General features: G+C 34.6%; 3 protein-coding genes and 1 long non-coding RNA gene across 11 annotated transcripts in view; 2 read left to right on the top strand and 2 right to left on the bottom strand.

Annotated features, from left to right (window-relative positions):
• LOC116159541 (transcription factor HNF-4 homolog) overlaps nucleotides 1–18,288 on the top strand; it is a 35,092-nt gene extending 16,804 nt beyond the window's left edge. Inside the window, exons 2-10 of one of the 6 annotated variants that reach the window (XM_031472538.1) lie at nucleotides 6,983–7,184; nucleotides 13,192–13,286; nucleotides 13,339–13,472; nucleotides 13,523–13,675; nucleotides 15,068–15,188; nucleotides 15,860–16,012; nucleotides 16,085–16,321; nucleotides 16,849–16,908; nucleotides 17,697–18,288. In XM_031472538.1, coding sequence (XP_031328398.1) covers nucleotides 6,983–7,184; nucleotides 13,192–13,286; nucleotides 13,339–13,472; nucleotides 13,523–13,675; nucleotides 15,068–15,188; nucleotides 15,860–16,012; nucleotides 16,085–16,321; nucleotides 16,849–16,908; nucleotides 17,697–17,989 — 1,448 coding nt within the window. In that variant the 3' untranslated portion in view covers nucleotides 17,990–18,288. Of the gene's footprint in view, nucleotides 1–6,982; nucleotides 7,185–13,191; nucleotides 13,287–13,338; nucleotides 13,473–13,522; nucleotides 13,676–15,067; nucleotides 15,189–15,859; nucleotides 16,013–16,084; nucleotides 16,322–16,848; nucleotides 16,909–17,685 lie in introns of all 6 variants that reach the window. The other 5 variants (XM_031472540.1, XM_031472539.1, XM_031472541.1 and 2 more) reach the window with 5 other exon arrangements.
• A 2,084-nt stretch (nucleotides 18,289–20,372) lies between these two features.
• On the bottom strand, nucleotides 20,373–21,259 carry LOC116159542 (DNA replication complex GINS protein PSF3). Its single transcript, XM_031472544.1, has 3 exons — nucleotides 21,048–21,259; nucleotides 20,727–20,995; nucleotides 20,373–20,678 (listed from the first exon to the last, which is right to left on the bottom strand). Exons 1-3 carry the CDS (start codon nucleotides 21,151–21,153, stop codon nucleotides 20,448–20,450), a joined length of 606 nt encoding a protein of 201 aa, XP_031328404.1. The 5' UTR covers nucleotides 21,154–21,259; the 3' UTR covers nucleotides 20,373–20,447.
• A 3,435-nt stretch (nucleotides 21,260–24,694) lies between these two features.
• LOC116159246 lies at nucleotides 24,695–25,396 on the top strand. The gene is made up of 2 exons (XR_004142931.1): nucleotides 24,695–24,851; nucleotides 24,903–25,396. It is a non-coding gene; the product is annotated as an uncharacterized LOC116159246 (long non-coding RNA).
• Nucleotides 25,397–25,722: 326 nt separating this feature from the next.
• The window catches only part of LOC116159057 (guanine nucleotide-binding protein G(o) subunit alpha), a 165,395-nt gene continuing 163,130 nt past the window's right edge, over nucleotides 25,723–27,987 (bottom strand). For 2 of the 3 annotated variants that reach the window (XM_031472062.1, XM_031471987.1), the window contains exon 8: nucleotides 25,723–27,830. In XM_031472062.1, coding sequence (XP_031327922.1) covers nucleotides 27,643–27,830 — 188 coding nt within the window. In that variant the 3' untranslated portion in view covers nucleotides 25,723–27,642. The remainder of the gene's footprint in view (nucleotides 27,831–27,987) is intronic. The other variant, XM_031472128.1, reaches the window with a different exon arrangement.

Below are 27,987 nucleotides of genomic sequence, written 5' to 3' on the forward strand. Positions count from 1 at the left end.
AATTCATTTGATCCCTTCTCAAATACAAATCACTATTCTGAACTACATTTGTTGTTTTCTCAAATACATTTTACTATTCTCCAATACAATTGATACTTTCTCAAATTAACTTGATAGTTTCTCGAATAAAAGTGGAAAAGGTGTAGAAAACGGAGTATCAGACAAGGAGGCTTGAAAATGGAAAATGACGAGACGTATCTGTCGATGGAGTCAAAACTTTGAATCTGAATGTCTCGGAAACGGGGAGTCGGAAGAGGATATCCTCAAAGAGAAAATTGCTGTGTAATAAACAAATATACAGTTATAACGGTACCGGCCGATACTGTCAACATTGAAATATTCCTATGTCGATGCTTGCGGCCAACTTGTAATTAACCGTGACCGAGAAGTCGTCGTAACTAGAATAAAATTTCAAGCTATATTACAAAGAGTGCAAAATTTTGAAGCAAAAGGTTAGATTTTGTGTACCTTCCATATATAGAGGAAATTTTTGATTAAAAAATTATCAAAGTCTTCGTGTGAGATCGAAGGGACTTCAACGAATTTTAGTGTGGCAGATTAGTGTTTTATTAGCCAGTGTTGACTCTACCGTCAATAAGATCTTGTCGAAGACTACCACATGCATTTTGTCGGTACCCGCTTCCCACTTTCCATGGACCTGCAATTCACGTTTGAAGTTTTGACTCCACCATCAATAAAATCTTGTCGTGGGCTACCATATTTTGTCGGTACCCACTTCCGATGTCCCGTTCATCTCTAATTCGAGTTTGAAGTTTTGACTTCACCATCAGTAAGGTCCTGTCAGGAGCAACCATATTCTCTTTGTAGGTGTCCACTTCCGACGTCTCATTCACTCGCAACTCGCTTTTGAAGTTTTGACTCCACCACACAAGATAAGATCTTTCCGACGACACCTATTTGAAAACAATCGGAGAAAACTGTAAAAGAAGATCGAAAAAAACTGAAAAATCTCCAAGTAAGTATATCACGCTCGGGGATGGCGCCAAAATGTCGCTCCCTAAAGTTGTTAATTACACGGCCCCGATAGGTACCTACATGCACTCCTCGTTTTTTACCAGCGTTCTTCTACGGGCTCGCATTTACTGCCATCCAGCGAGCCAGCCAAAGTGATATTAAAAGCTACATTTTTACAAATAAATTTGCATAAATGCGCTAAAAAGAGTCATGAATTTTGCTGGCAGATGACAGTTTATAAGATATATTTTGTTGAAATTGCGGGTAATTACGAGTAGACCTCTGAGTAGACACTTGAATTTCCAGGATAGAAAGATTACTTTACTATTTATTGCTCTTTTCCTGAACGGGAGTTTGACAAAAATGTGATTGAAAATTGCGCCTTGTTTGCAATACATTTTGAATTTTTGTTGGGTAGGATGTAATATCTACATAGGTATTTAAGTTTTGCTGCGTATGTGTTGCGTATATCATAGGTAAAGATCAAAAATAGCAAAAAACTCCACTTTAAAGCCGAAAAAATCCTGGGCGAATTTTAAAATTTAAATTATCAATGTTAAAAACCTATAATCTCGCTTATGAATGTTTCACAGTAACAAATATAGATCGTGGCGGTGTTGTTAGTTCTTGTAGTGTCCTCCTTCAGATTTCTTGGCGATGTACTGCTAGAATTATCGGCCAAGTTACGTACGAGTTGGTTTTCAAGATTTTTGAGAACTTTCAGAAGTTTCAGTTCTTTAATAACTGATTGGGTGCAAATTTTGTAGTCAATTTGCTCGTCGTTTGATGGACAAATCCACAATGTTTGCTTTGAAAAATCGACCATCCAATCGTGCTCAGTTTGATTGTTCTAGTATAGTAATCGTGACCTAATTTTAGTTAAAGTATCTTGAACGCACTCTTTTTCGTGCAATAAGTCGCGCGAACCATTCAAAGAACTCCATGAGACGTGCAAAAAATGAGAACAGCGATAAAACTATAAATACACCATATGAACCCACTTTCGAAATTAAGCATCGTAATTAGATAACGGGCACTCACGCTTATGTAAAAAGTTTATGAAAAGTGAAATTTGCCCACCAAGTGACGTAGCACCATAATCGTCCCCGGTCTCAGGTTTGTCTGGCTCTAAGCGCCACGCCATAGTACAAATAAACAAAAACACGCGAACGAACGTAACCTTTACACGTAAGTGAATGGTGCAATTTTTGTATTGTTGACGAATAGCCCAACCTTTGGAATGACCATAAGTCCAACCATGTCCTGCCTCAAGTCGTAATATGATTTCGTAATATCCCTAGCGCTTATACGGGCAAACAATTATTGTAGTTTCTATTCGTGCACGATACAAACACATTAACATGGACATATCCTTCCCAGACATTTACGTTCAATTTAGTTCATATCTCAATAAATCCAGCGATAACTGGCTTATAATGCTCCAATTTATCTTTACGCATGAAAGATATTTAACTGAAGATTATTAAAGACGCCTACTTGTCGTCGTATCTCGCTATAGGGAGATTTATAATTTTAGATTTCAAATTAATCTAACTTGCGTCTTGGCGGATGCCAATGTATACCAATTTGAATTGTTCTATTTTTACGTTTTAATTAACATTAGCTTTACAAACAATATCGCTTCGTTGTTTTGACTGTCATATAATCTTCTAATTTAATGTAACATGATCAAAAGCGGAATCCTTCATGTCTTCAAGTTCATTTATTGACGAGGTCTATTTGGAAAAAAACCGTTTCTCAAATCGTCACTCGTAGTACCTACTTATAGTCTAAAGGCGGGACTCCACCAAACGGGGCGCACGGAGTCCTCGTGCTCTACCGTTACCGAGTCATTACTTTTTACCATTGAGTAATTAACTAATTCTTCACTCAACGCTTTTACCCTGAAGATGGTAACGGATCGAAACCAAAATAGGCCTGTGATTCCCTATGCAATACACTCCAAATTTCATATAAATCGGTTCAGGCGTTTTTGAGTTATCGTGTTCACAAGAAACGAACCACATGCATACAGTCATAACAAAAGAAATTTTGTAATCAGTTTTGCACACACTGGCAAATGTAGCGTACAAAACTCCCCAAAAAGTCTATTACAGTTTTTTGTGAGTTTTTTAGTTTTTGAGAAATTCTAAATTGAACAGTTAAACTATTTATTTATTTTTTTTAATTTGCACTTTTCTCGAAAAATAAGCTCCATAACGAAAAATGTTAAATACAAAAAAGATGTACCTTGATAAGCTGTACAAAAAGTTTCATTCATTGGATTCAAAATAAAGGCGCCAGAGGTAAATAAAGTCAGAAGATCGGAAGTTTTACTAAAATTTGACATATTTGACTACCCCTCCCAACCTTAAGCCACGGGATCTCGCTGGCACACATGACTTTTTCTACTTCACTATGTACCAGCATACTTTACACAAAAAATCAGCCATGTAGCGATAAGTTTGATCCTATAAAATGTTGGTGGTGTATGGTGAAGTAACTTTAAAGTAGTATGCTCACACGTGATTTTGTGCTTGACAACCCCTTCCATTAAGCAATGGGTTGCGTTAACCCCTCTAACTGGTGAGGTCAATATACAGGGTGGTTCATTTGATATGTCTAAGCCTCGTCTCGTCTTTAGTCTCAATTCGTCTCGTCTCTGAGAGGCTCTCATTTGGTCTCGAAGTTTTTTTTGTATTTATTTGTACTGTTTTTTTATTTTTCTCAAGAAAATCCATTCAAATAGCAGGAATTCCAATTGTGTACATAAACCGTCCCCGACCTTACTGATTTAAGACTTATTTACCATAGGTCCTATACAAGAACAGTGATTTTTTTTAAATCCAGGAAGCCTTCGGCAGCTTTATTTTATTTTATTGGCGGACAATTCTTTAGTATTAAAAGCACATAATGCTCTTATTGCGTTTTCACAAGTTTATGGCATATTTACCGCATAGGTAAGACCATAAAAGTAAGATTTTACAAAATAACTTGGTCAGATTAACTTTAAATCTTTAAGTAATAAAGAATTTGCGCATGCACACACTGATTTTTACAATATTCTTCTTCTTTACTAGAAGCATCTGCGGTGAAAATTAAAAAAAATAGCTATAAATAAGAAAGTATATATTGCGTCGTCTGCGCATGCGCCAATTAATCGTCAAGATTTTTATTGGTTGGGGTGCTAGAGCTGTAAGCTACCAAAGCACAAAAAGAACGAATTGTAAGGCCCCGAACGGACGGATAAAATGGCCATAATAGCGCCTTCCAACATGAGTTGGAATATGCGATAAAAACACTACACTAAAGGACTAAACGCATGAAGAGCGGGAGAAATCGATGGAAGCTTCAGAGCGGAGTCGATGGTGTCCCTCTGCCCGTGAACACGATAACTGCCAAACGCTTGGGCCGATACGACGGCAAATTTCCCACAGAATCGGCAGTTCCCATCCCCTATAGCTAACTTGACAATGACTACTGCAAAATAAATAAAATCCGTCGCGTCACTTCCTGCGACTCTCTGGCGCCCCAAGCCTTCATACGCTAAGGCACAGTCAGCACCGTAATCCCAGATCATTCGCCTTAAAAGTTCACTATTTCGCACTACAATTTCGAGTGTTCTGTATCAACTTCAGTCTTAAAGCACAGCGCTTCTGACATTACACTATTTCCAACCAAATTTTTAACTAGTAGTTCCATTTGAACAAATAATTTATTGTTCTAAGGGAATGTTTGTTCCGTATCATTTATTGAAATAGTCACCGTCGCTTAATTGATGAACCCAGTTTTTGTCGCAAGAATGATTGCACCGAGGATTGCACAGTTATGAAGTGTGATTTTTTGAAAATGGGAGACATGGTTCGAAAAAGAACTTTTTCTTCAAATTGGCGTTTTGGCTTGCTTTCTCTTATGGAATGTGTGGTTTTTTGTATTATGGAATTAGTCGGAGTATGCACAGCCCATATTTTTAACCTCATTCGCGTATTTTTCATACAGAGTGAACAGTTTGTCTGGAACGGGGAATATATCTTCAAAACAACTTTTTTTAAAGCAACTTTTATGGTATCCAAAATTATAAAAAGTTTGCTACCAATCTATGTACTTTAAGTACCTACTTTAAATTGGTGGTCAGTGGCGTACTAATGCATGATGAACGGGGCATATTTTTTTTAATGCTATTTTTTGTTAGGTACATATTCTTTAAGAGTACACTTTTTTGGATACCTATAGTAATATAAAGAACTTTTTATGTATATTGCATAGCACTATTTTTTGTGTTAAAGAATGAAACTTTTTTTAAAATATGAAAACATAAAAAACATGGTCAAACTAGTAAAATTATTAAATTAATTAACACATTTTGATGTAAGAATCAATATTTTTACAGCTACACTACTATTCCGCACTTTTGCATTATCAAATTATCAACATCGGCTATGTCTCACGTAGTACAAACAACGAGACTAGCAAGGTAAATACACAGGTATAAATATATGAATTAACGAGTTTTGTATTGTCCTTTCGTGATCCGTTTGCATTCATAAGCGATTCTTTCCAATTTTGTTCACTGCTGTCTCTTCCAACCTAGCCTTGCAATGCAAATGTCGTCTTATTCGGCCGTTCCTGCAATGTTGGTTGGCTATCAATCCCACCAAAACTTTAAATGTGGATGTTTCGAGAGCAGAGTTTTGGAAAAGGGCATTTAAAAGCCATGCGCGTAGGATTAAAACTTTAAATGCGAATATTTCGGGGAGTGAGCATCGAAAGAGGTACTCACAAATGAAAAGTGGAAGGCCTACACGACACGTTTTGTTGACAAGTCAATTCCCTATAGGCGGAAGTGAATACCGATAACAGAGATGCTTTAAAATCCTTGCCAAGGATGTAATGAATTATGAGCCTTGGAGGCACACAATTTTTCTGTGCAGAATTATTTGAGACTCTCGTTGCTTTCAGTCAATGATGCGCAATCTTCAATATTCGGAAATGAAACTGGAAATGACAGTTCTAGTAACAGCATTCGCCACAGTACGAACTTTTAATGTCAGTCGACCCTGAAGATGCCATCCAAGGTCGAAATATTGCCACGTACGATCACCCTTTACAAACGAGAAAGGGGAAAATATCAGTTCGGGGAATATTAAATACGTAATTAATTAACTGTTAATTAGAGATGTTCGAATACTAAACAGAATTAGGCAACCGTGTTTCTGTTTACATATAACCAGGTCGTTGTATTGCATTGATAAAGAAGCGACAAGCTTTAGTTATCATTCCGGTTACAGGCGGTAAGCGCGGTACTTGTTCTTTTAAGAAGTTTTTGAAATTAAAACAATAGAAGAAGGCAAACAAAGATTGGCCCGTACTGCACGTGATTACTTGTTGAGCTAGCGGGTGATTTCCTTATAAATGCGAATGCGTTCGGTTCTATAGTGACTCAGTATTTATCTTATTGAAGTGGTGCAATTTGTTTAATTGGACAATGGATCATAAAAATTGGTCTAGTGCAACATGAGATTTATCTATCAAATGAAATGGCTATTTGTTTGTACCACTACCTATCTATCACATTTATAATGATTGAATATATTGAAAGCTGACTGAATTATAGATTTTGGTCATAGGATACCAGCCGGCTGTAGGTTTCCTCGTTTTCAAAGTAAATCTTTATCAAAAGCGCCGGATATTCCTTGCTAATTTTTTCGCTGGAGATTTAGTGTATAACTAGTCGCAAACTTCAGAACAATCATCCTCTCTTACATAATTTTCCGTAATCACTCCGTAATTGTAGAGATAGACTTATTTAAATATACTTTTATTTCATCCTTGATGCTCAATTAACGCAAATAGCGGATTTACAATTGTCCTTAACGTTATCTAAGGTACTACATATTAACATGCATTACCTTTTAAGACAGCGTTCGCCGACAGGCCTTGGCAATTACAATGTTCGTAATGCCTCCGAAATATTACGTAAGAAGTAATTAAATTTGTTTATTTGCAGATTCGGAGATGACAATGACCAGTAGCAGCACGCTAGCGGCCTCCATAAACAACACGGGGGTACCTAGTGCGGCTGCAATGAGCCAACATTGTGCCATTTGTGGGGATCGCGCTACCGGCAAACATTATGGGGCAGCTTCTTGTGACGGATGTAAGGGTTTCTTCAGAAGATCGGTCAGAAAAAATCATTTATACACGTGCAGGTAAGGTTAATATTTTTTTAAAATTAATAATCATTCATAACCTATATGCCTCCGCACGAATGAATTATAGAAACAATAAATATAGCAGGAAATTGCATTGTAATACTCAAGTATGGATGTATCCCAAGGTTTTTCGCGATGTTCGCTGGAAAAATACGATAGCTTGTGTACTTGAATATTTTCATTGATTAAAATAATCTAAAGCGAATTTCTCACCTTGTTTTATTTACTTATTTGTGGTATAATACAATGTCTATTTAATCAAAAATCTTGGGAATGCCCATCAACCACCACTAATTTAGGTATAGAATTATGCTCTGTACTTGACTACCTACTTAACTAATTATTGCAGAGCTGAATTAGTACAATGCTATATACATTCATACAATTGAAATTAAATTTATTAGACTGTTGCCATTGATTGTATACTGTATATAATCAATGCTGTTGTAGAAAGATTAAAATATTGTTACCTATGTGAACCAACAAATATCAAATTGGTATAGAAAGTTGAAGCCTAGGTACGTTAATTAGCATGTAGGCGCACTCTTTTCCTTATCATCCCATTAACGTACATTCAAGGTCCTACAAATCACCATCAATGTTACAAACGGGTAATGTTCTGCCCAAATAACAAATCGCTAGGCCGGGTGCAACATGACATTTTCTCCCTTTCCTTTAAATTTTGACCTTGACATTTATCTCCAGCTCAACTATATTGGAGGTCGCAGTTACTGGTGACGGACAGACAGACATTCCCAGTGCTTGCAACACATAATAAACCGATCTAACCTATGAGTTGAACCAAATAATTTTAAAGTCGCGGTTTGCATCTTGGATGATCTACTATTGTAAATCAATATTCAATGCAACATTTGTGTGGGCTATTTAGAGGCTGTTGATACCGCAAGGATACAATTTTAGAGCTTGTTTAAATCACTATGTAATGGTAGTTACAATATTTAAACTGATTACTTTAAAATTTTGTGGAAATATATAACTTTAAACTTAAACCTCGGATCATACCATGGTATAATAGATCCACCATCCACCAATCTCTGCCATCAAATTTAGATACTCCTTGGCATCTGATCCCCCCCCCCCCCACATCAGTAGGTATTGACAATATTTGAAATGTACACGTAGCCGAAATATCTTACGGGGTCCTTTTTTTACTTAATCCAAGGAAACAAAATAAACGAATTCTCAACAGATTGAAATTATTATGATACTCCTAACCTTAAAGTATAATAAATAACATTTTTACAATATACCAAGGTAATTAAAGAATTAGCCTTTTCCTAAAGTTTGATCGATCCCCATAGAATTTGTGTTGATTCGGGATTTCCCTAGGTCGAAGTTTCTTTGCTGAATTTATACGGCTGCAGCTTTCCTGATGTTAACCTGCGTCTTGACTAGAGATAAGAGTTCATAAACTGCGATGCGCTCGAAGCATCTAGTATCCACTGTACATACAATGTTTTTAATTTTTTGCGAATATGACTTCTATTTTTACTTCGCGTGATCGTAAAATGAAATGAATTCGCTGTCACTCAAGTCTGGGAGAGAAAACCACTCGAATGCCGCACTGCCGAAAATGGACAGACCCGAGTACATTGAGACGGTTATTCTTTCTCCCAATCTTCAGATCGCCCGATGGCTTCATGTCCATCGATTTAAAAGAGAATGGATGGACCGATTACGATTAAATTTTGCAGTTATTTTTGAAACATTGAAACGGCCTAGGGGGCTTTTGGTGCAACTAGGAATTTAAAATTTGGTATGGGGTGACGGAGCCTACTTGAATTTAGCTTCCCCTCCCTCTCGCTCCCTGTATTTAACTTACTTACAAACAAATGTTTCACTAATAGGGAATCCTAATCCTTAAAAGTATAAAAAGAAAAAAATAGTTCAGGTGCATTCGAACTTCTCCCGCCCGTTGTTTACTTTACTTATTTCGGATTAATTTTAGTGCACCACGTCCGAATGCACCTGGTCCCTCCTATTATTATATGTTACTGTGTGCAATGGCATGCGGTCCACTACACCATCCACAAAACACCTGTCCAGCTAGCCCAAAACAAATTTAAAAAAATTAAAATTTTATAAACTCCTCGTACACATCCGGCATCTGCTGTAAAGAAAAATCTTAAAACTTCTCATTTTGAGAGACAGGGTGGTCTCGATCAACTTCCGAAAATTCCGAAGGATTTGTTACACAAATATTCGCACTTGAAATAAATCTTGGACACGAATAGAAAATCTGACATGAAGAGAGTATCTGGGTCACACAAACACAAAATTAGTTGATTCATAGTGACAAACATTCCGAAACATATGAAACAAAATCCCTGCACGATGACTTACAAAGCTTGTTTGGACATAATACCCCGCACTCAGGCGGTCGACAAGTAAAATAAGAAATCTTAAGATTACTAATAATCCAAAAATCTGGTCCCGAAAACGTGTAATTTGTTAGTTCAGGTGTTATGTTGTAGAGGAACAGATTTAAAAAACTTGCCGTGGCTATCACAGATATTACTCGCACAGCTGCGTATGCGCGTTGTCCAAAGACAAAGCGGATAGACAGACAGACCGACATTATCGAGATTTTGTTTGATTCGGATTCCTGGTGCTTTAAAACGTGTCAGGACATGGTGTTGATGTGTTGCAAAATCGCAATGTGCACATTTTAAATATTTGAAAGTACTGTGAGTTAACCTCGGAGTTCTCATATGCCTAAGTACTTAATTTTGAATTGTATTTGAACCGGCACGTAAGACGGGTACAACGGGTTATGATCAGTTGACTGCGGGAGCATCCAACTGGCTCCGTGGCGCACTAATTGTGCAATTAGTAGAATATGAATATAGTGGGGATGCCTGATCTTTTGCTTTCTTAGTGCTGTGTACAGTAGTTAGTTGTATAATCACACTATGTACTTTTTAAATCTCTTGAATACTTTTGTGCCAAGTGTTGTCGTTTCAGAAAATGTTAAAGATTTATTGCAATTGCATTGGGTTGTTACACACTACGTGATACTGTTAGTGAATATCACGAGTAAGCTATACCTATCATTTTTTAATTTGACGGTTGGTAAGGTTTCAGATTGTAGGTATTGAATAATTGAAATTGAATAAATTGAGATAAATTAAATAGTTAAAAATAAAATACAGATAGAGAAGCAACCTAATGTATAAAATCAAAATTGATCTTAAAATACGATAACACAACACAAAAAACAAACAAATAAAAAGGTTTTCCACCCACGGTGAGTAACTTTAGCGCATTTTCCATGCACTTATCAGAACTTCCCAAAAGGCTATAAACCGGAGGTTTGAATATGGGATCAGATAGATCGTCATACCACATATATCAATGTTTGATAAATTTTTCGTATCTCGCAAAATAAAAGATATTATCTTGAACGCACTGTATACCGGGTGGTGCCTAACGCGACATAGCATAGGGATTTCAATGGTAATTTCTTTATAGTCAATTACTAGCTCCCTTAATTATTTTAGAGCAAAAGTCTAAATACGTTTTTTAGAGAAAAAAATACTGCATCTGTTCATACTTTTAGTTATAATTTTCCGTTTTTCAAAACCGTAGGAATCGACAAGATGAAAAGGTTCATTTTACAATAAATCAAATATGCCTTGGAATTACCTAAAAAAAACAGCGATCATGTTTCATTATTTGCCTTTGACGTATATTAAATTTATACTTGTTTATAAATTAGTTAAAGAACTGCAAGCGGAATAATGTCCGTCAACCATCAGGAAAACGACAATACATTCAACGTTTTGGCTGCAGTAGCGGAAAATCCGAATATAAGTTTAGGAACAAATCTTCTTCAAATCAGTTTTTTTTCTTCTATTATGTAGGTACTCTGATTCCGGAAAATGATAAACAAATAGTATCTGATGCAGATGCAGTATACATTCTCTAAAAAAACATTACCCTAAGATGCCTTTTATTGCGTCGGTTAGTTGAAACAGAATTAAATATGAAAATCGTTCGACGTCAAACAACTATCGATGCGCTTTTAGTTTGTTGAAAGATTCCAAAGCATCACTGATTTATAAAAATATAATTTTTTATTTTGTCGATTTCTATGGTTTTGAAAAATGGAAAATTATATAACTAAAAGTAAGAACAGATGCAGTATTTTTTCTCTAAAAAAAAACGTATTTAGACTTTTGCTCTAAAATAATTAGGGGAGCTAGTAATTGACTATAAAGAAATTACCATTGAAATCCCTATGCTGCCTTGCGTTAGGCACCACCCTGTATAGTTGCACTTTATGTTTTTCTTTACTAGAAGCATCTATGGTTAAAATTTTAAAGAAATGTTTCCATAAATAAGAAAGTTGGCATTCCGCACATCTGCCTTTTTCCAATATTCGATATGTTTGCGTTTACTAGAAGCATCTGTGGTTCAAGTGCCAGAGCTAATCTAACGAATTCAAAAAGAGCGAACTAAATATATTGAACACTGTGGGTCGGATGTCAGAGAGGCGGACGGACGGACGGAGAAAATAATAGGGCACTCAACTTTATTGAAAAATGCGCTAAAAAAAGAAGCTTCAGTAGAACGAACACCGACTCGATTCCTTCCAATATGATTTCAAGATTTCCAATGGAGATTTCAAGATGATTCTAAGAATATTACAATCCGGTTGTCAGGAAGGAAATTTCCTAAGAAGAAAACCTAAGATTCTTAGATAGGAAGCAAAAAGTTTAGCTCTACAACACTACTGATTGAACAGTACATCGAGTGCCAGATAGATCGTTTCTCGAATGAAAACGTTATCACTGTTTTGCTTGTTACACTAGTCACTAGTAATTCCCTAATCTTTGCTTCGCTCGAAACCACTGAATTGTACTAGAATTCCACTTCGTCATTTTTCGTCCGGATACGGGCTATTGGATGCCGTTCATACTCAAGAACTATTCATGCAACCATGCCTGTGACAATAATTTAAGCTCAAATCCTTTACTGACTTTTCATCCAGCATTTTAGTTCCGCGTCAGACCTTATTTGCACACTTGTGTTACACTGTAATAGGTACATGGTGTGCATTTTTCAACAAGCGACTTAGCGACATACCCTTTCCGTAAGAATAAGAGTTTCTATCAAGAATAAAAATGTGTAAATGACATTAGGTATTTTCATCACCACCAATTTGGAACTGTCCAGCATTTACTTGGCTAGCTTATGTTAATTTGTGAAAATGAATCTTAATTGCATAGATTACACATTTTCAAAAAAAACATTGGCGAAGTCAACAAAAATAATTAAAATTAATGCTAATTAAGTCAAGGATAAGTAATATTGAGAAAACGTAAGTGTCTAAGCGAGTATAATTTTCTATAATTATATCCAGTTTTTCTCTTTAATTTACAAGTTGACATGTCTTTAACCGGCCAATGACGACCATAAATGATTATGTAAATGATGCATGCGTCGATGATAAGGAAAAAGTCAAGTTATGTCATATTATTACACTTGTTATTAAGCAAGTACTGTATTGTTTAACCTTGGCGACATAACTCCAAGATGGTAATTGTTATTCACCATCTTTGAGTTTTTATTTTGACAATTTTGGTATTACAACCAAGGTCATACTATAATACATTGTTACTGCAAATTGATTACCCACATAAACAGGCAACTTAGTTGAATAATTTTCCTATCAAGCTTTTTATAGAAATGTTTTAAATACAGCTTTGCACATAAAAATATTTTTTACCTCTGTACATAATTATAGCTTAATTTTCATAATTAATATATTAGCACATAATGGTTCAGTAAAAAGGTATGTATCATTGTTTGGAACGGATCAAAATTTTTATATTCTTGGAACTGAATTAATACAATTGCTATTTAAATCGTATTAGCATTTAACATGCGGTTTCGTATTAAATGTACTAGTAATAATAATCAAGTGAATTTTTGCTAAAACACGATGTTTGACAATCAAAATTAAAATGTAATTTTTTAGGTTCAGCAGAAATTGTGTGGTGGACAAGGACAAAAGAAATCAATGCCGATATTGCCGATTGAGGAAGTGCTTTAAAGCTGGAATGAAAAAGGAAGGTAAGTTAAATTCCCTCCAACTCGAGAGCCCCAATTCATTGGTTAATTGCAGCCGTACAAAATGAAAGGGATAGGATAAGCTGTAGACGACCCAGTTACGAAGATAATGGACAAGGAAATGGCCTTTCAGTCAGTTCTTTATTAAATGCAGAAATGCTATCCCGACAAGTGGGAGCTTCATTGGAGGTAAGAGAAGTTTGAAGTAATCGTTCCACTTAACGGCCGATTATTCTTAGCAGATGGGGTCGCCGTTAAATGATTACGATTTATCCAACAAACAGCTAGCCAGTATCAATGATGTATGCGAATCAATGAAGCAACAGCTTTTAATATTAGTTGAATGGGCCAAATACATCCCTGCGTTCACAGAGCTTCAATTAGACGATCAGGTTTGTAGTTTTGATCTAACATACCCCTATCATTTATTCATGCGCGGTGCCGAATATACGTAATTTTTCCTGTTCTTCTTGTCTCTGACGTCACGTCACTTGTTGACAAATACTAATTAAAAATTAATTAGGATATTACGGATATTAAGTTTTGTAAACATGCAAAAAATATAACCTGTTCTCGTGATAATGAAAGATGCAATTATTTGGGACGTGTACGGTCTAGACGTGAAGTAGATCCACCTTCCAAAGGGAAGTAAACTAGTTTGTCAACTCGTCCCGTAAAGGTCTTTTTTTAAACAGGGCATCAATCTTATCCAATAACAAATTATTTATCAAGTGTTGACAAAAAAAATTTGTTTATTTCTTCTACCTTTTACAAATGTAAATCTAGAGATCATTGCCATAATTTTTTTTAATCGATTTTGATTGAAATTTTGTGAAATATACCGTTTCTGGGAAGGATCTGTGTCAGTGTGCAGGCGGAGATGAAAAGAATAGTTCTAAACGCAAGGAGACAAACGCTACCATAATTGTGGCTTGCAAATATATTACGTACTCCACACCACATCCCCCCTTCTTAGAAAATGAGGATGGAAGAAATTGTAGTAGGCAAAAAAGCGCACTAGACCAGTTGTAGGGTACTGGTTTTGACATTGCCAAGTAGCTAAACAAGATGTTCGGCCCCCCTTCCTTGGTGGTGGTCTTAAGAAGTAGGTCAAGTTGCGATCCAAATGGTCACATTCGCACCTCCTTTGATGTACCTCTGAGAATTTCTTTACAACCGCTAAATGCAAATGATTGAATTTATCCCCCAAAAAATAAAATTTGACCCCACTTTCACCACCGATCTCGATTAGGAGTCGGAGAGGAGGTTGGTAATTGGTAGAAATCTTTTTCCTTGAATCGTATCATTAGATTACCAACATTTAATATAACCCATGGAAATCAACTAAAAATGTAATTTTTATTTTTATCAAAAAAAATATGACTGACTAACAAAAATTGCCAAAAAATGAATTTTAATACCTTAAAAGTAAAGATCAAAGGACCGTCTAAAGGAAATCTGACACCTCAACGATTACAAAAAATATTTACTTATTTCGTAAAAAAATGCAAAAAAAATGAAACCAAAAAATTGGGAAAACTGGATTATTACATGTAATATTCGAATAAACTCTCACTTCGAAATTTGATACGTAAAAATGGTTAAACAAGCACAATTAGCTAACTCAAACCAAACAACAACAAAAAATGTTACCAAAAATTCACTTTGGTACGTTAAGGTTTTTCGTGCCCGAAAATTTGTTTAACTTCATGATAATTGTAAATCAAAAGAATTATTCTACCTACTATTCTTTTATTTTATTTTCATAAAACTGTTTTTTGTAGGTCGCTCTTTTAAGAGCTCACGCTGGCGAGCACCTTCTGTTAGGTGTTGCGAGACGATCAATGCATTTAAAAGACATTCTTTTATTGGGAAATAATTGTATTATAACAAAACACTGTCCAGGTAAGTGACATTACACTATTGACTAATTACGTTAATTTGTTTTTTTTTGTTTTTGTCGGTTTCGTTCAGTTCAGTACTAGGTATAGGCTTGGGCATAATAGGTTTATGTTAAATAAAAATAGACCATTTTTTTCCATTTTTATTTAGCATATAATTGTCGGTTTCTAAATTTAATATCGCTATTTTTAATGTATTGTTATTGTCACACATGTTTGCGCATTTATATGTGGGTTCTCATAAACGGAATGAAATTTTCTGTTCCTGACTATGCAGCATCCACACTAAGCACATTCTTTGTGCATGATTGATTGCATGATTTGGCAATGGTCAACAACGCATGTTTTAACTTCATCTTCATTATGGGATAAACACATTCATTTTTGCTTTTAATTTATTTTTTGGTCGGGTGGTGGATCCGAAGAAAATCCCTTCTTTGGGTGAAACACTTTCTAACAAGTTGTGCATTAGTGTAAGTTAATTGCAACTTGTGAAGTGTCTGGACGTAAATGTATTATGCAACATGCTTAATATGCGTTATGAAGTTGAAAATTGTACAAGGATGCGTAGAGGAACAATTTTTGTTTAAATTGTTTAAAAGAAAAAGCATGTTGGATTAATCCCACATCTAGATGTAATAGCATGAAATAATTTGTACCACGTGTTGAACACAGTGATCCTGTTACCAGACTCCAGAGTGTCGCCAGATTTGGATATCTCCCGAGTTGGAATTCGAATTATGGACGAATTAGTTAAACCCATGACAGAAGTTCAAGTTGATGATACCGAATTTGCTTGCCTTAAAGCTATAGTGTTTTTCGATCCTAGTAAGTATAAAAGTATATAAGAATATATTCGATGCCAATTTCTATATCATATAACTACGGATTGATTCACAGATGCGAAAGGTCTTAGTGAGCCGCAAAGGATTAAAGCACTGCGTTACCAAATTCAAGTTAACCTTGAAGACTACATCAGTGATAGGCAATATGATAGTAGGGGGCGTTTCGGCGAACTTCTACTGACACTTCCAGCACTCCAGTCAATAACCTGGCAGATGATCGAACAAATTCAGTTTGCTAAATTGTTTGGGGTCGCGCACATCGACAATCTTTTACAAGAAATGCTGCTTGGAGGTAATTGATTTAATATTAGTCAACTCTCCTTATTGCTGAAATAACATTCTTAGTAATTTCGTTGCTTTACTGAATTTTACTTACAATTTGGGTTCTAAATACTCATTCTAGTTTTCGATTCCATTCCACCCTATTGTAAATAGTTGTAAAAACTTGTAACTAATCAAATTCAAAATGGTACTTCACTAATTGATCAGATATGTAGATGTCCATACAATAATATTCTCACATTCCTAGTACAAATTTAAATTTTCATCATTAGCGTAGACAGGATTTTTATATTGCTGCATAGGTTTTGTTTTAGCTTACTTTGTTAACTATTCCAATGCTTGTCTTCAATCGGTACATGGAAAATGCACCCTAAAACGGAATGTAATCTTCTTTCTTGGTGTACTTGCTCTTTATTACGGTTTTTCTGCATGCGAAAGTAGCTTTTGTAAATACTCATTTTTAGTAGATTTGTTGTGAACATTATTACCTACATGAAATGGATTAAATGTAAACTTAATATGACATTCTGTCCCTAGGCACCTCTTTCTGCACCGACTTAACACCATTCATCGTGCGGAAAAAGATGCATAGGGAGTGTAAGTACAGGGCTTGTAAACAATGCCTTATTCTATACTATACTAGAATTGGTGGGCATTGCACACTTATTGGAAATACGCCCATTTTGCACCTGCGGTATTTTTTGTTTTTGTTATTGTAACTAAGTTTTCTTTATTATGTGAAACAGTCTTGCGCATATTTTTTCAGATACCTGCTTGCACAGTTAAGCAACTACGCAAAACTTGACAGGTAGAAGCAAAATTCTATATTTTCAAATTGTGTGCAAATAACCCACTGTAGTTAACTGACTTGGTGTTTTTTCAGCAGAGTTGTTCAATTAGCTAATCTCAATGTTGTCATTTATTTATTATTTTTATTAACACTTATAAACAAATTTTACCTTTTTATTTGAAACGTATGTTCTTCTAAAGACAGCATGTAAAAAAATCCGCCATCTCTAGAGCAATGCTATTTTCTGAATAAGTGACTGATCTTTGACCATTTAACGTGTAACATCGCAGACCAACACATTAAGATTGCAATATCAAATCATACCACTGCTATGGATTATAAATATTTAAGTTGATACTCGTATGATGTCTTGCTCGAAATGGCGCATTTGGCGAACATTTCCATCATGAACATGCCGTCATTTTTTCACGTAGGAAAAACTCGCTGACATGACTTAATTGTAAACTCGAGGGCAAAATGTGCAATGTTTTTATATAACTGAATAACATAAAATAATTAGCTTTTATTCTCTCCTAATTCAGTGCATGTATTACATTGCTAACTGGTACGTAAATTCATATCAGTCTCCTTTAAGGTGCAACAATTGATACAATAGGTCAACAATCGATACTACCGCCGTCTTCAAACAGCTACCAAAGCAATCATAGCGACTCATCAGATGATCCGAGCACACCCCCGTGTACAACGCAATGTCACAGCCCATCGGATCAGTTCCTACCCAATGGAAACCTAGCTTCCCCTCCTTCCATTATTAGTGATGGCAATTCTAATATACTCATCGTCCGTGATCTTGGTCACATGGGAGACGACAAATTTCCTATGCCATTTAAGCAAGAGCCAAAGTTGGAAGCTGAGCATCCATTTTAATATATAGTGCGCGTGCGTTGACGATATTTATGGTTTAGTGCAAATTTATAAAGGTGCCAATGAGACATTTGATAGTGAGCAACGTAATTCCAAATAGTGATGGGCATTTTTATCGAACAGTTATTGACTCTCGGATAAAACCTCAACGTATATTAGTTACCATTGTTGTACAGTTATTGTTTTGTTATTCTTTTTAAATTAATTTTTAGCTGCTCATATTACAGTTAACTCTACAGTAAGTCCTAGTGCTTATACAGGCTGTGATCATTGTTTTGACAATATGCCTTATTCAAGAGACTGAAAAAAAAACTTACCTATATTCATCCGACCTCCCCCAACCAAGCCAAATTGTACTGTTTCCAAAAAAGAATCGTTTTATTTTAGGATGTTAGACTGTTTTTAGATGAAATATATATTTTGATTATACTTATTGTATATTTTATGTTGTTTAGTTTGTAGTTCTTTAGGACAGTCTTTAGTTCGTTTCTACTAGTTGTTTTTGTTTAGTAAGTAATGGTTGTATGGTGTAGTTAGTTTATATGGTGTTGCTCAATTGGTTAATTGTTACAATTTTACCATCATAACGCATAAGTTGTGGTAAACAGTATGTAAGATTTCTTACCCAATGGTATAGTGGTTTCACACACTCAACATTAAAAATTTATTATTTCAACTTAAAAAATCGTCAGGATTTTACTATTATGTATTGCTTTGGTGTATTTATGTATATTATAGGGATAAACAATTTTAGATCGATCAATTTCAAACGAAGTTGGCACGGTATTGTTAAAAGAAACACTTTTTTTATTTTAAAATGTAGTCATTGACAAGGATCATGCCATTCATAATGCAATACAATGCATTTTTCTTTAAGAGACAGTTTTATTTTGTTATATATTTATATAGGCTGGTAGCGGCAATAATAAGATTAAGGTTTCTTTATTCATGTGAATAAAAGTTTTAAAATATTGTTTCCGTTAAACTATGTCTTTAACCTGATTTATTCCAGGCAAATCTCCAATAAGATAACATCAAGACGCTAGAAAGGAAGGTCTATTTTCGTTACTGCTTTTTTACAAACAGTAACAATTTTTTACACAATCCAGTCATAGAGGATTTGACCTAGAACGAGAACCTATTAGTTCATTACCCAAAAGGATAAGTTGTATGTACAACGATTCGTACCGTCTGAGGGCGTTTTAGAACCAAGGTGAAAGATGTGGAAAAAGAAAGGAATCTTGAGTTTGTGTGTGATCGTTGACCGGGTGAAGGTATTTGATGATTGTGTTCTGTGGGAAAAATTGATAATTTTAAAACCAAAAGTGTAGATTGGAATGGATATATAGAAGACCTCATCAAATTGTACACCGCGCAGCAGGTAGCAGTGAGAGTCGGCTGAAACAGAACAGACTTAGTAAACGGCGTGACGCACCGTGGTGTCCTTTATCACCGACATTATTTAATATTTACGCTGAGTACATACATCGCATTACAGTAGTGTTGGAAAGCTGATACGGGCGTAAATATATTGGAGAGGAAGAACCAGCGTTGTATCCATTGGTTTGCTGATGACAGTATTACTGTTAGTAGAAAATACAGAAGATCTGAAAGTATTAATTAAAAAACATTAATATGGTGCAAAGGTTTAGTAATAAAAAGGAAAAAGACTAAGGTAATGAGAATTCGAGAGGTAGAAGAAATGCAAGTGTAGGTATGTGAAAGGGGAAATGCAGAAATAAGTAGAAAGCTCGAAAATATCTATAGGAACCGCTGTAACAGATGAATGGAGGAGTTGGAAAGAGGCACATTGGAATAGCAAAACGTGCATTTGTCAAGAAAGTAGAATTACACTGTGCAGCATAAGTTGGGCATGGATCTAAGGACAAGAATAGCAAAGTGTTTTTATATGGAGTGTTATTGACTGCTGTATATGGATGTGAAACATGGACAATTGTGAAAAAAGAGAACAGAACAGGTACCTACTAGAAACAATAGGGGAGGGAAGATCTTTGTATAACACAATTTTGAGGAAGAAAAGAATGGGGCTTGGTCTTTGTGCTAAGAGGGAATAGTTTGCTGAAAGACCAAAGGAGTTGTGGAGGGTACAAGGGGGAGAAGAGTGGAGATGGCAAAATAGAACTTAAATACAGCAGAAAACTAAAAATTCACCAATTGTGTTTACCTTCTTTTCTGAAATGAGGATATTTTCCTTGTTTCTAAGTTAGGAGGGAAATTTGTTTTTTGTTAGAACTTAGGAACTATGCCTTCACTACACTAACCAGCTCACCCCTTTAATAATGGTACAGAATTAAAATTATATACTTTTTAATGAAACATTAGCGATACATATTTACAATAAAGGATTTTCGATCTTTTAGTACTATTTATGGAAATCAATAAATAATGAATTGTAATTACTTGATGGAAAAATTATAACAGAAAAATAGAAGTAGCTAATCTAAAACAAGTCGTCAACATCAATTCTTTTACGTTTTTTATGATTAATAACCATAGTAGCGGCTTCTAATCGCATCTCAGAATTGTTAAGCCATGATTTCAATTGCATCCTACTAAAATGAGCCTTCTGGAAGAGTGTTCTTTCAAACATATCCAACCGGTTTTGTTTGACCGGATCGCATACAACATCATCAGCAAAATCCATTAGTTCTTTGAATCGTGATCGAAAAGTCTGCAATATTTTATGACTTAAACGTTGCAGTCGTTTTGTTGTACTTACGTGTAACAAGATTGCTTCGACTTCTCGGCGTGGATCTAATCTTTTAACATATAAACCTAGCTCATAGAAATATAAACCGAGCTTATGCAAATCTACTGCTGTCGCATCGGCTTTCAAAATTTCACGATAGGCTTCTTTGTAAACACGAGGTAGCTCGATTGATATCAGAGGGTGTCGTGCAAATGACAAGGGATCCGCTAACCAAAAAGGTAAATCGAGTGCAGTTCCTTGTTTAATATCATTTTCTTCCGCAGACGGATTTAGTTTTCCTTGAATGATTAGGTAAATCAAAAAAGATTGTTTTCAATATGCCAAACTTACCAAGTTTTGGAACGTTAACCAAAAATTTGGACGGTATCCGTTCCTGCGTAACGAGAATGTCCTCAATGGAGAAATAATTCGGCGTATAAGAGTAACATAAGGACATTATTTTACGACTTTCATGAAGAGATTTGAAATTTAAAATTTTTAACTGAAAATAAACGTAAACATACGGTCAAAAGTCAAACTGACAACAAACGCAAATGCGCAACGCCACAACCAGTCTACTTCCAAAAGTACGCGTTCAATGAAACGTTCGGGACGCGTTCCACTCCGCACAAAGAAAATATAAAACAGTTTTTCTAGCTTGCGATCACCGGTTATTGGACATGTCAAAGTTTCATCAAAGTCCGTCGATTTGCAAGAATCATCAGGACAATTGTTGCACAAGTGTTTTTCACCATCTGTAAAAAAATTGAGAACGCTCTGGGAGTCCAGTTTCAGACAAAGCATCATTATTTTAATTTGTTTTTTTTAATTAATCAATGACTATGATACCTACGGAGATCGGGTTTGTCATATTATTTTGTTATCAAAAGAAGTGACCAAATACGATTTTCAAAAAGATAGGATGAATTTTACTTAAATAACAAATTCCATTTTTCCATTAATATTAGAAAATGAACGTTCCAAACCAACTGTATCTTATAGAAAATTCGTTTCTAAACCAATTCCTTTCTATTCATTTTTTCCTACTTTGTGGGCGCACCCTGTATAATTCCAAATATTTTTAAAATGTGGAGAATATTCACCCATATCATAATACAAAAGCACTCTCTCGAAAAATCTTATCTTCAAGGCATTAAGTTACTCCGCGCAATTGTTGACTCACTCTGTACAATCAATTGATTATTTGGGAATTCTTTTTTTCTAAATTGAATCGTAGATGTGTTGCCGTGTTGTACTAAATTGACAGTTTATTAAGGATCCTCAGATCCTTTATAGTTTTGTATTGTCGTCCGTCCGTCCGTCCGTCCGTGTGCGCTCTAACTCTTTTTAAAAGTGTCCGATTGTGTTGAAATTTGGTATACGGGTACGTTGGACATTAAGAACGGACGCTATTGATTTTCAGGAAGCTGGTTCAACAGGAACAAAAGTTATACGACTTCGAGTGAATCGGGAACAGGAAAAACTGCGAACTCAATATAATAAAAATTAACATATTTCATTCCCTAGGTCATGTATCGAGTTCGGACTTTCGCTAGATTATTCCCTATGACTCTTAGATGTGTAACAATTCAATATAACTCTTCTCTGTGGTCTCGGTCAAAAGTTTTAGAGCAAAATGTACCCAAAATTATTCTTTACACATGAATTTAGAGTTGTAAAAGCTTTCAAACGCATTATCTTGATGCTGAAAGAGTTGATAACGTGCACGTTTGATAACCGCATGTGTGTGATTCAAAAATGTTAAATTATTTTTCTGAGGCCACATGGATTTTGATCAAAATATGTCAAAATCGTTAATTATGCACCAAGATCGTTGGGAAAAAGACTACGCGCATTATCTCAATGCCCAAGACATGAATTTGATGCATTTTTGGCGACCACGTGGATTTTGATCAAAACATGTCAAAATCGTTATTTATGCACCAAGATCGTTGGGAAAAGACTAGGCGCATTATCTCAATGCCCAAGACATGAATTTGATGCATTTTTGGCGACCACGTGGATTTTGATCAAAACATGTCAAAATCGTTATTTATGCACCAAGAGCGTTGGGAAAAAGACTAAGCGCATTATCTCAATGCCCAAGACATGAATTTGATGCATTTTTGGCGACCACGTGGATTTTGATCAAAACATGTCAAAATCGTTATTTATGCACCAAGATCATTGGGAAAAAGACTAGGCGCATTATCTCAATGCCCAAGACATGAATTTGATGAATTTTTGGCGAAAACGTGGATTTTGATCAAAACATGTCAAAATCGTTATTTGTGCACCAAGATCGTTGGAAAAAAGATCAAGAGCATTATCTCAATGATCTAAACATGAATTTGATCTATTTTTATGGACCACATGGATTTTGATCAAAACATGTCAAAATCGTTATTTATGCACCAAGATCGTTGGGAAAAAAACCAAGAGCATTATCTCAAAGCCCAAGACGTGAATTTGATGCATTTTTGTTAACTATAAAATGTATTTTGTAAGATTAAAATAAATTGTCGTTAAAAGTGATTGTAATACTGAGGATCCTTCGATATTTCGTTGTATCGGTTTATTGACTTATCTTATTTTCGACTTGTATTTATTATGCGACTCGCGTCTCGAGTCGATTTATATATTAATTTGTTTAACTGCGTGTTTGATTGGCGCATTTTGTTTTCATTTTGTTGACGTAGTTGGTTTATTTCATTTTCTTATCTAAGTCTTATCAATTCCCATCACGATTGTGTCTCACGTCCCAACATACAAAGGAACCGTCATACTCGTACAATCACACAGCATAGGAGTCCTTTCCTTAAAATACCTACTTATTGTAGTTGTATTGCGATATTGTGGACTGTACTGTATGTATGTAATTGCTTACTATGCTTTTGTATAAGGGGAATGTTGAAATCGATACTATAATGATTAAGGTGTTTATCGATTAAAAATACAAGTAGAGTAAAGCATAAAGAACTTGTTGTTTCGAAGTAGGTCTTCTTATACGAAGGCGCCATAAACAAACGGTACGTAGCGAAAACGTAGATTGTTTGGTTGAATAATCGACGAAGGCGATAACTCACGAACGGTTGTTGCGAATTTTCTAATTCTATTTTCAGTAATAGATAGAAAATGGTCACAGGTCAAGGGACTAAATGAGTAAATTTTACTCATTAGGACCATCTGTCCGGCGGTCTGTGCTGATCATTGTCTATACTCTATGGTCACTTTGGTGTAACGGTTTAAGACTCGGAGTCTAACCACACAAGTCACAGATGGTGAGTTCGAATCCTACAACTTGCCATTTAAAGTCTTGAGAAATATAGGATAATAGTTAAATTTAACCTTTAATTTGCATTTAAAAAATATTGATTATTCAATTTATCTTAAATAAGAAACAAATGATTGTAGGTAATTAGGTAAGATCTGGGTTTCAGTCAAGATTGTATATTATTGTGTGGCAGTTATTGGAGCTCATTTAGAAGCATACATTCGTTAGTTTGAACGTTTTTGGGCCATTTTGATTTTTAAATTTTGTAACTTGGCCGATTTAATAAATGAAAACCGTTGTGTCGCCTGTGAGTAACTTAACGCTCGTCCCATTTAAAAATTTGTTGGAATTTAAATCCTAGTACAGTGTTAAAGTTGAAAGAATTATTTCTGCATAAAAATTGGCCGCTGGCGCTCTCGGTATAAAAAATAGACCGGTTTTAGTTTTTTGTCAAAACAGTTTTTGGGGGTAGATCATTAGGAACACCTTGTATAATGTAAACGTTCTCCAAACCGGTGTTATCTAACGAGGTGTTTCCAAGAAAAAACATTTAATTGGAAATTGGTAAGTACCAATGAATTCTTTCTCCATCTAAAGATATAGTTCTCAAAAATGTTTGCAACAAATATGAGGAAGGGTAATGCGTAGGTAGGTATATAAAATGTTTATAATGAATCATAAATATTAATCCAAATTGTACCAATTACAAAATATTCAGTGATAATTAATTGAACTGTTTGATAAGGAATTTATATATAGACAGAAATTACGATGTTATAGCATAAAAAGTTTATTTGCACACAGAAAAGTACCGGCGACGTAATAAATTATGGGTTTAAAAAAACACATGTTGGTAATATTACTATTTGTCACTTTGCTGGGTAAGTACTATTACTAGTAAAATATCAGGAATTACTTACCTGATTTTGCAGCTTACACTCAGGCACTACCATTGCGGATTATACGGGAGGCAGTGCAGAAGGAGTTGAATGAGGATGTATCAGATAAATCATGTCATGGGTCTTATTGCCAGGAGAACTACATCAAGTTACCCTTATCAGACATGCGGGACCAAGTCGAAAAGGATTTGAATGAAAGTGGACCAAATAGATCATGCCATGGGTCTTATTGCCAAAATAATTAACAGACGAACGTTTATTGTGTACCTATCCTGCTTGTGTATTACGTTTTTTTAGTAATAGTAGTATAAATTTTGTTAATTTAATGAAAAAAAGTATCGAAATTGGTAAAATTTATTTCATATTCACATCACAGAGAAACATACAATGAGAGAATAATCTCTGTTATGAATGTTACATTTACTTGATATTGGAAAACATGTACATTATTCATTTGCGAAACCTAGCACTGAAATATTATTATTATCTTTATAATAATTACCTTATATAAATTATTTTATAACTAAGCAACAATTCAATCAACCAATTTTTACGTGGAACTAACTGTTTCAACATTCTATAGTTATGGGTAATTTATTCATGGACATGGAAATGTTCCAAAATTAGTATGTAACAGACCAGCTAAATAAGAATTACTGAATGTTGTAGCAAAAGTAGAAATACAGCTCACGAAATTGTGTAAATTATAAATATTTATGGTACTTTGTCTCCTAGGTTTAAGGTTTAAATACGTCCACTTTGGACTACATTTTCACTAGCGGTGTAGATATAAAATACACTGTAGTGTAGTTTATCTTTAAATGTAAACGTCACGAGAAAGAAGGATTCCATCTATGATAACGGTTTTTATAATACGAAAACAATGGCATGTTACATACTGTTTTATTTCACCCTTTAAATTGAATACAAAACATATAGCCAAAATATGAACTAAACATTTGACTAGAAATATCACGTCATTAATTCTCAAATACACAACAATACTGCTATGTACATGATGATTAATAACATTCTTTTTAAAGCAGAGAAATACATAACATTAAGCATTATTAGTAGAGAGTGTTAAGAACATTATAGTGTGTGATATAAATGCAAAAGTCATATTAATTAATAATTGAGAAACTTAATACTAATATTTATTACAATACAAAAGTTCAGTTTCACATTGCAACAAATGATAACTTTGGAAAATTCGCTTATGTACCTAATTTTTGCGTTATTTATAAGTTACATAATTTTCCACAAGTTTTCAAACATTTATGACTGATTATATATCTAGTACAAATAATAACCATGATTAAAATTTCAAAATAACAAAACAATAGATTTGTGAAAGAGGTTCTAACTACTACAGCCTTTTTAAAAAGTATGGCACAAGCATATGACTTGATAGTATACTATTTACAAACTTTTGGCCCAATTTTGTTGCGATAATGAGCTTTTTGTGTGCCAACGAAAGGTTATATTCACATAATAATGGACAAATCAGAACAATAATTTATAGCCCGTAATGATTGGCGTATCACTAATTCACAAAATCGTCGAACCAGGTGGATGTCATCGATTAACTGTGGTGTTTCGGGGCACATGGGTATATTAGGTGAAATGTGCTGCTTTTAGACGCTTTTGCTATATTAAAAACTGCACAGACTAAAATTGTAGGTATATAGTTTATTGTAAATATTTGAGCTAAGCATTTCCTTTTGTAATACCAATCGTTATTGTATAACACACACTTTGTATATGTACTTCTCAAAATGCGAAAATAGCAAAAATAAAATATTTACAATCTAGGTGTCAAAAAAAGGAATGTTAATTATAAGTATAAGAAGAAGAAAATAGTAAAGAAGATGTTCGATTTAAAAAATGTAAATAATATATGACGACATTCTAAATGTTGCTACATTATTACTAATTCCATATATTTGTTTGTATTTACACAATAATTTGATAGTTTAATTACACGAACAGTATTAAACGCTTGAAGAGGTTCACAAAGTGCTGAATTTGGATCAATCGGAAAAATAATGGTGTGATTGATTATTCTTATATATCTTTTAGAAAAAAGCTTTGGTGTTGTCGTAACAACTAAAATTTTAATGGTAGGTAGTGTTTCGCATCTCACAATATCTTGTATCGAAAAATGTGTTAAAGGAAACATAATTAGTACTAGCTAATGTTAATAAATGCATTTGGTTTCTATGGCACGACATTTACATTCATTCTTAAAATACGTTCATTCATCGTTTACACATTTATTTTTATCACTTGTTTAACAATGTCGGGCTTTAAATATTGTGCTCAATGTGCGTCACACGGTTTAAATAAGAAAAATAGTCGTAGCGATAGGCATCTGTAAAATTTTGTGTGATAGGATCAATTTGTAAAATAATCGACACTGTATAGATAATTTTCCCAACATTGTAAACAACAAATACGCCCTTTACAACCTTTACAGCAAGCACAATAAAGCTACCGCTAAATTTTGAATGCTTTTAATGTTTCTCCGATTAAATAAATTAATTAATGATACACGAAAAGAACACTATTCGAGCTTTGGTACTTTAGTACATTTTCGGTCACATTTGTAGTTCACTTAAATTTAGAGAGTGAAAATGTTCAATTTGGAAAACCAACTTACCATGTTACATATAATATAAGTATATCGATCACTTACAAATTTTTGAATTATGAACCACCGACTACAGTCCTGTGTGTAATTTGAGAAAAAGTAATAATAAACACAGGGTGTTCAGTAGAGGCCGCAATTACGCAAGTTATTGGCAATAATGACGTCCGTGACGGCATCAAACACAAATTGTATGTTGTGCGTGTCCGTTGCACAAGTCATGTGGCAGTAAATTTCTTTAGTTGTGGATTTATTTTTTGCTTCGAATTGCGCTTGAATATACGCTGCAGCTTCACCATACTCTTGAGCACCTGAAAACATATCCATAGGTTTATTTACCTGGTACTACAAAAGTAATTTCTTTTAGAATCATTCAAAATGTTTCGCTTAATTTACTTTAATAAGGTCTTATTTTGTGGAAATTGGCAAAAACCTCAACCATTTTTTATCACAGATCTAAATGGAGCA

Source organism: Photinus pyralis, unplaced genomic scaffold (assembly GCF_008802855.1).
Source record: "Photinus pyralis isolate 1611_PpyrPB1 unplaced genomic scaffold, Ppyr1.3 Ppyr1.4_LG1, whole genome shotgun sequence".
Lineage (NCBI taxonomy): Eukaryota > Metazoa > Arthropoda > Insecta > Coleoptera > Lampyridae > Photinus > Photinus pyralis.

Bases quoted from the DNA above. Each gene is read 5' to 3' on its own strand.
- LOC116159542 (XM_031472544.1), bottom strand. From the start codon at position 21,153: ATGTCCTTATGTTACTCTTATACGCCGAATTATTTCTCCATTGAGGAC. The intron at 20,996-21,047 runs GTAAGTTTGGCA...TAATCATTCAAG, and splicing joins GGTTAACGTTCCAAAACTTG to GAAAACTAAATCCGTCTGCG. The intron at 20,679-20,726 runs GTAAGTACAACA...AAAATATTGCAG, and splicing joins TCGAAGCAATCTTGTTACAC to ACTTTTCGATCACGATTCAA.